The sequence below is a fragment of the Pongo pygmaeus genome, chromosome 10 (genome assembly GCF_028885625.2).
Source record: "Pongo pygmaeus isolate AG05252 chromosome 10, NHGRI_mPonPyg2-v2.0_pri, whole genome shotgun sequence".
Classification (NCBI taxonomy): Eukaryota; Metazoa; Chordata; class Mammalia; order Primates; family Hominidae; genus Pongo; species Pongo pygmaeus.
In genome coordinates, this window is record NC_072383.2 from 48,873,321 (window position 1) to 48,880,000 (window position 6,680).

A 6,680-nucleotide genomic window follows, 5' to 3' on the forward strand; every position below is an offset into this window, starting at 1 on the left:
GGTGACCTTGAATGAATGCGTGTAGGTGGAAAAAGGTTTCGGGGAATGCTTGCATCGTTCTGCATCCGAGCGTCCAACAGAGAAAAGATCCTGTTTCCAGACAATACCTGCGTTTGGTTTTTCTCCAGCTGAGGGACACCGGTAGGGGGTGGAGGAGAGGAACAAGCAGGGGGTTGGGCCAAGGCGAGTGGGCGGGACCGCGCGGACCCTCCCGCGGCCGACTGGAGGCCCGGCGCAGGGGCGGAGTTTCCGGCGGCAGCGCCACTCGGGCGTCGGGTGACGCTAGGCGGACGGGGCATCACGTGACACGGAAGTAGCTCCGAACAGGAAGAGGACGAAAAAAATAACCGTCCGCGACGCCCAGACAAACCGGACCCGCAACCACCATGAACAGCAAAGGCAAGGACCGAGGGTGGCAGAGGCCGTCGGGGGGAGTACTGCTGGCCCAGAGCGAGCGGATCCGGAGCCCAGGGTCACCAAACGCCAGGTTTGGGGTGGGCTGCGCCATGCTCCTTGGCCGGCTGCAGTCCAGGGCGCTGCGCCTGACGCCTTCGTCATACCCAAATTACGGCAGCTTGCTGCCTCCAGGCCCTTTCCTCCGTAAACTCTGTGGCGCAGTTTGAAGCTGCGGGCTCGGGTGGTGGGGGGGCTTGACATGATGGGCATCCGCAGGAGCAAATAGAGCGCTAGCGCAGGCATTCGCGTAGGCCAATGGCGAGCCGGCGGAGGCGGGGCGCCGCGCTCCGGAACCCCTGGCAGGGCCGAACTTAACTAGTGAATTGCTGGAGTTGGTTCTTGGGCCGGGGCCTGTGAGGTCTCTTCTCCGTCCTTTTGCACCCCCTCGCCCTTCGCTGACGGGATGAGAACTCCCCTTTTCTGTGGTTGTACCAGTGTGTCTGTCGGAACATGATTCCCATAACCCAGGAATAGGTTGAGGGGGTAAAAAATAGAAAAAAAAAAAAAAAAAATGCCGGGCGAGCTTGCTCACGCCTGTAATCCCAGCACTTTGGGAGGCCGAGGCGGACGGATCACCTGAGGTCAAGAGTTCGAGACCAGCCTGGCCAACGTGGTGAAACCCCGTCTCTATTAAAAAATGCAAAAATTAGCTGGGCGTGGTGGCGGGCGCCTGTAATCCCAGCTACTCGGGAGGCTGGGGGTAGGAAAATTGCTTGAACCCAGGAGACGGAGGTTGCAATGAGCCGAGATCGCGCCACTGCACTCCAGCCTGAGCAAAAGAGCGAGTCTCCGTCTCAGAACAAACAAAAAACCAAACCTGATCCCCCGCTTTTCCAGTGAGGATATTCCTCCTCACCCCTCAGCCCTGCACCCTTTTCCCGGTCTCACGGTTCACTTCCATCATTCACACCCTTTGTTTGGAAGTCGACCTTGACTAGTAATCTGTAAGGAAAATCAGAACTACTGTTACCCACGAAGTCTGGGCTGGTTGTAGACAGGCTGTGGAGACCACGTAGAGCAGAGGCAACCTTGATAAGCCAGAACAGCAGCAGGCCAGAGCCCCAGACCTGTCCTGCATTCCGGAGGGAACTTGGGCCCAGCTAGACTTAACCCCTTACTTACTTCGGTATGTTAGTAGGAGCAGTGAGCAGTGCCTTTCCTGTCCCGTCAGAATTCAGCACCTTCCATTTTAAGGGTGCAAAGACAATGCATATTTTCTTAGTTCCAGGAATCAGGCCCTCTGGGGCAGACTATTTGCAAATCCCCTTTTGCTTGCTCCCACTAAGTTAGCTACCCGATATGACGTACCTCATTTTGGTAGCTCTGTGTAGTAGGCAACCTGCATTTTTTTCTTGTCTTTCAGGTCAATATCCAACACAGCCAACCTACCCTGTGCAGCCTCCTGGGAATCCAGTATACCCTCAGACCTTGCATCTTCCTCAGGCTCCACCCTATACTGATGCTCCACCTGCCTACTCAGAGGTGCTTCCAGTTTGCCAGATTTGAACTAGCTGAGAATACTCTTAGAGTGGTCCTTTAGTCCTTAGCTAAATCTGACTTCACATATTTACCCTTCACAAATGCTCACATGAATAATCTAAAACATTATATAATTTGGCAATTTTTGTCGGAGTTGAAAGTGCATTATTTGATAATTTTGTGTTATTTGGCACAGGCTGAGGTGCAGAAGATGAATTGGCGTTCTGTGAGCCCAACATTAGCTATAGCAGGAAGTGATCCAGGAGAATATTGAAGGCCAGTGGAAAGGCAACTTGTATAATCTTATAAAAAGTATAACCTGCACAAGGAGAATTAAGAATTAGCTCATTAAAGAGATCTCAAATAGGAATGTCATAAAGTAACATTTTGCCTTCTCTTCTGCCTCTTCTAGCTCTATCGTCCGAGCTTTGTGCACCCAGGGGCTGCCACAGTCCCCACCATGTCAGCCGCATTTCCTGGAGCCTCTCTGTATCTTCCCATGGCCCAGTCTGTGGCTGTTGGGCCTTTAGGTTCCACAATCCCCATGGCTTATTATCCAGTCGGTCCCATCTATCCACCTGGCTCCACAGTGCTGGTGGAAGGAGGGTATGATGCAGGTGCCAGATTTGGAGCTGGGGCTACTGCTGGCAACATTCCTGTGAGTATGACCTGATCAGAAAAAACTCAGCCCTTGTGTATTTTAACTTTCTGAAATGACTTCATATTCATTCTCTTACCATTTCTGGATGATAGTTGCCAGTGTTGGTACAACTACTGACATCCAATACTCAGGCAGAAAGTGTTTGAGGGGGCAGAACTGTGGCAAGTGAGTAGCATCTCACTGGGGGCTGAGTTAACCAGATTCTTTTGTTTTCATGTCTATCGAGTCCTGCTTGCTGCTTTTCCAGTTCATTGTGGTACACTGAACTGGTCTAGTAATGCTCCTTATTCATTCCATAAGCATTTGCCATCAGCATGGTGTTGCACTAGGAACCCTGATAATTAAAAAAGTAAAATGTATAATCCCTAGTAAGTAGCTTTTACAAAGATACTAACAATTTTAGTTATCATTTTTTCCTACTTAATTCCCCAGTGCATGGGATTTACAGCCCAAATGACTGCTCAGTAACTAATGCTAGAGATGAAGTGAATATGTGTCATTAGCGAGCCTTCAGTTATCCAGTAGTTCATTGAAAAACTATGTAAGGGCCAAGCACAGTGGCTCACCTGAGGTCAGGAGTTCGAGACCAGGCTGGCCAACATGGTGAAACCCCAACTCTACTATAAATACAAAAATTAGCCAGGCGTGGTGGCAGGCGCCTGTAATCCCAGCTACTTGGGAGGCTGAGGCAAGAGAATGGCTTGAACCCAGGAGGCGGAGGTTGCAGTGAGCTGAGATCACGCCACTGCATTCCAGCCTGAGTAACAGAGCCAGACTCTGTCTCAAAAAAAAAAAAAAATAGCTGGGCGTGGTGGTGGGCACCTGTAATCCCAGCTACTTGGGAGGCTAAGACAGGAGAATCACTTGAACCTGGGAGGTGGAGATTGCAGTGAGCTGAGATCCCACCACTGCACTCCAGCCTGGGCAACAAGAGCAAGACTCTGTCTCAAAAAAATAAAAAAAATTAAAAAATTAAAAATTAAAAACTATGTAGGGACCATGTGGGATTCATATATGGATTGGCACCCTGTCCCTGTTTTGGGAATGTGAGTAGGACAGTGGTTCTCTATCCTCAAAATGACTGTTGGTTTGGCCTGTTCATGTTCAGAAAGTAGCCATAGGCTTCATCTTAGAGCTGGAACCCTTTGAATGAGTGGTAGGCTCCCTTTCCTGTTTGTATCTTTGAGTTCACATAAAGTATAGACCTACTTTAGAACTCAAACTGATGGCGGAACTAGCTCCTTAAAATGCAGCTGGTTAGCACATTGCCTCATCCTAACAGCCCTCTGCTTCCCCTATGTTCCCTTCGCTTATATTAGCTGCCCTGTGCCCATTCTATCATGTCCTTTCCTTTCAGCCTCCACCTCCTGGATGCCCTCCCAATGCTGCTCAGCTTGCAGTCATGCAGGGAGCCAACGTCCTCGTAACTCAGCGGAAGGGGAACTTCTTCATGGGTGGTTCAGATGGTGGCTACACCATCTGGTGAGGAACCAAGGCCACCTTTGTGCCGGGAAAGACATCACATACCTTCAGCACTTCTCACAATGTAACTGCTTTAGTCATATTAACCTGAAGTTGCAGTTTAGACACATGTTGTTGGGGTGTCTTTCTGGTGCCCAAACTTTCAGGCACTTTTCAGATTTCATAAGGAACCATGTAATGGTAGCAGTGCCTCCCTAAAGCATTTTGAGGTAGGGGAGGTATCCACTCATAAAATGAATGTGGGTGAAGCCACCCTAAGGATGTTCCTTTAATTTCTCTGGAGTAATACTGTACCATACTGGTCTTTGCTTTTAGTAATAAAACATCAAATTAGGTTTGGAGGGAACTTTGATCTTCCTAAGAATTAAAGTTGCCAAATTATTCTGATTGGTCTTTAATCTCCTTTAAGTCTTTGATTTATATTACTTGTTATAAATGGAACGCATTAGTTGTCTGCCTTTTCCTTTCCATCCCTTGCCCCACCCATCCCATCTCCAACCCTAGTCTTCCATTTCCTCCCGCCAGTCTCCATTGAATCAATGGTGCAGGACAGAAAGCCAGTCAGACTAATTTCCTTCTTTCCTCGCACTTCTCCCCACTCGTCATCTTTTAACTAGTGTTTCACAAGGATCCTCTGAAACCCTCTCTGTGCCCCAAGCACAGATCCCATTACTTCTGCTTTCGTATCTCCTCAGGCAAAAGTGGAGGGTGCCTTATGGGCCCTCCTCATAGGTTGTCTCTGCATACACGAACCTAACCCAAATTTGCTTTGGTGCCAGAAAAACTGAGCTATGTTTGAACAAAGATATCGTGCAAACTGTACTGTGAACAACAGTTGGTTTAAAATATGAGGGGCAAGGAGGAGGATGCATTTCAAAAGCTTGATTGATGTATTTAGAGCTAAATTAAGAGGAGTTTTCAGATCAAAAATTGGTTACCATTTTTTGTCAGAGTGTCTGATGCAGCCACTCATTCAGCTCCCCAGAATTCCTAGACTGGGTTAATAGGGTCATATTGTGAATGTCTCACTACAAAATGACTTGAGTCCCGTGAAATCTCATTAGGGTTTAAGAATATTTCAGGGATCCTTAATGTTTTGATTTTTGTTTTCTGAAATTGGATTTTATTTTATTTTATCTTATAATTTCAGTTCATCTAAATTGTGTGTTCTGTACATGTGATGTTTGACTGTACCATTGACTGTTATGGAAGTTCAGCGTTGTATGTCTCTCTCTACACTGTGGTGCACTTAACTTGTGGAATTTTTATACTAAAAATGTAGAATAAAGACTATTTTGAAGATTTGAATAAAGTGATGAAGTTGCATTACACCTCACTGCAAGGATTCTTTACTTAGCTTGTTTTTAGATTTCTTCTATATATATTTTATTTATATCCCATCTAGAATTCAGCTAGGTGCTGCTGCTGCTGTTTCCTTTGATGACGCTTTGAAATAAAGGCAGGAGTACAAGCCTAAGACTTGATCATTTTCATGAATTCCACTCCAGATGTTCAACTTTTCATCATTTTACTCCAACCTCTTACAAATTTTGGAATTTAGGACCTGAACTTAGAAATGAGGGAACTATTGATTGTCCTAACTTGCTCTAAAGTTTGGCTTGAAGAAAAGGTTCTGGTATAGCAATTTGTATACGTTGAGGATGACCTTTAGTTTCTCCAATGTTCTATGTGGAGAAATACTGAAAACTCATAGAATCTAGGTTGCCAAGACAGATTCCTCAGCTCTTTTATTTATTTTTTGAGACAGGGTCTCCCTCTGTCACCCCGGCTGGAGTGCAGTGGCAGTCTCGGCTCACTGCAACCTCCACCTCCCAGGTTCAAGTGATTCTCCTGTCTCAGCCTCCTGAGTAGCTGGGATTACAGGCACCTGCTACAACACCTGGTTCATTTCTGTATTTTTAGTAGAGACGGCTTCAGTGCGTTGGCCAGGCTGGTCTCAAACTCCTGACCTCAAGTGATCTGCCTGCCTCGGCCTCCCAAAGTATTGGGATAACAGGCAGTGAGTCACTGCACCCGGCCAGATTCCTCAGCTCTTGATCTTAACTTGGTTGGGTTTGAGCTTGGACAACAGAGGCAATACATTAAGACTTCAAAGGAGATCTAGCTTAATTCCAAAGTGAACAATATCTGACGAGCTAATAATTTATACCAAAATGTGCCTCTTAAACACAACTCATCTTGAGACTAAAATCCAAGAAGCTTCTTGGCTTGATTCTGAGGATACACTGGGAAAGGTGGTAGGTTGATTTTTCCTGGTTCCTTCTGTATATACGTAGAAGGGATTCTGGGAAATTCTGGCCCTTGCCAGGATGGAGGCTTGAACCAACTCATCTCCCAGGGTACGTTTTTGTTTTTTTTTTTGAGACGGAGTCTTGCTCTGTCGCCCAGGCTGGAGTGCAGTGGCGCAGTCTCAGCTCACTGCAAGCTCCGCCTCCTGGGTTCAAACCATTCTCCTGCCTCAGCCTCCTGAGCAGCTGGGACTACGGGTGCCCGCCACCACGCCCGGCTAATTTTTTTTGTATTTTTAGCAGAGACGGGGTTTCACCGTGTTAGCCAGGATGGTCTCAATCTCCTGACCTTG

The 6,680-nt window shown here is 47.1% G+C and overlaps 1 protein-coding gene across 2 annotated transcripts; it reads left to right on the top strand.

Moving 5' to 3' along the window:
• The first annotated feature begins 218 nt into the window (after nt 1-218).
• Nucleotides 219-5,409, top strand: DAZAP2 (DAZ associated protein 2). Of its 2 annotated transcripts, none has more exons than XM_054442869.2 (4): nt 219-399; nt 1,820-1,938; nt 2,348-2,593; nt 3,954-5,409. In XM_054442869.2, exons 1-4 carry the CDS (start codon nt 387-389, stop codon nt 4,080-4,082), a joined length of 507 nt encoding a protein of 168 aa, XP_054298844.1. In that variant the 5' UTR covers nt 219-386; the 3' UTR covers nt 4,083-5,409. The 2 variants fall into 2 exon arrangements, with proteins under 2 accessions (XP_054298844.1, XP_054298846.1); XM_054442871.2 differs by having other exon boundaries at nt 241-399; nt 2,348-2,516.
• The last annotated feature ends 1,271 nt before the right edge of the window (nt 5,410-6,680 follow it).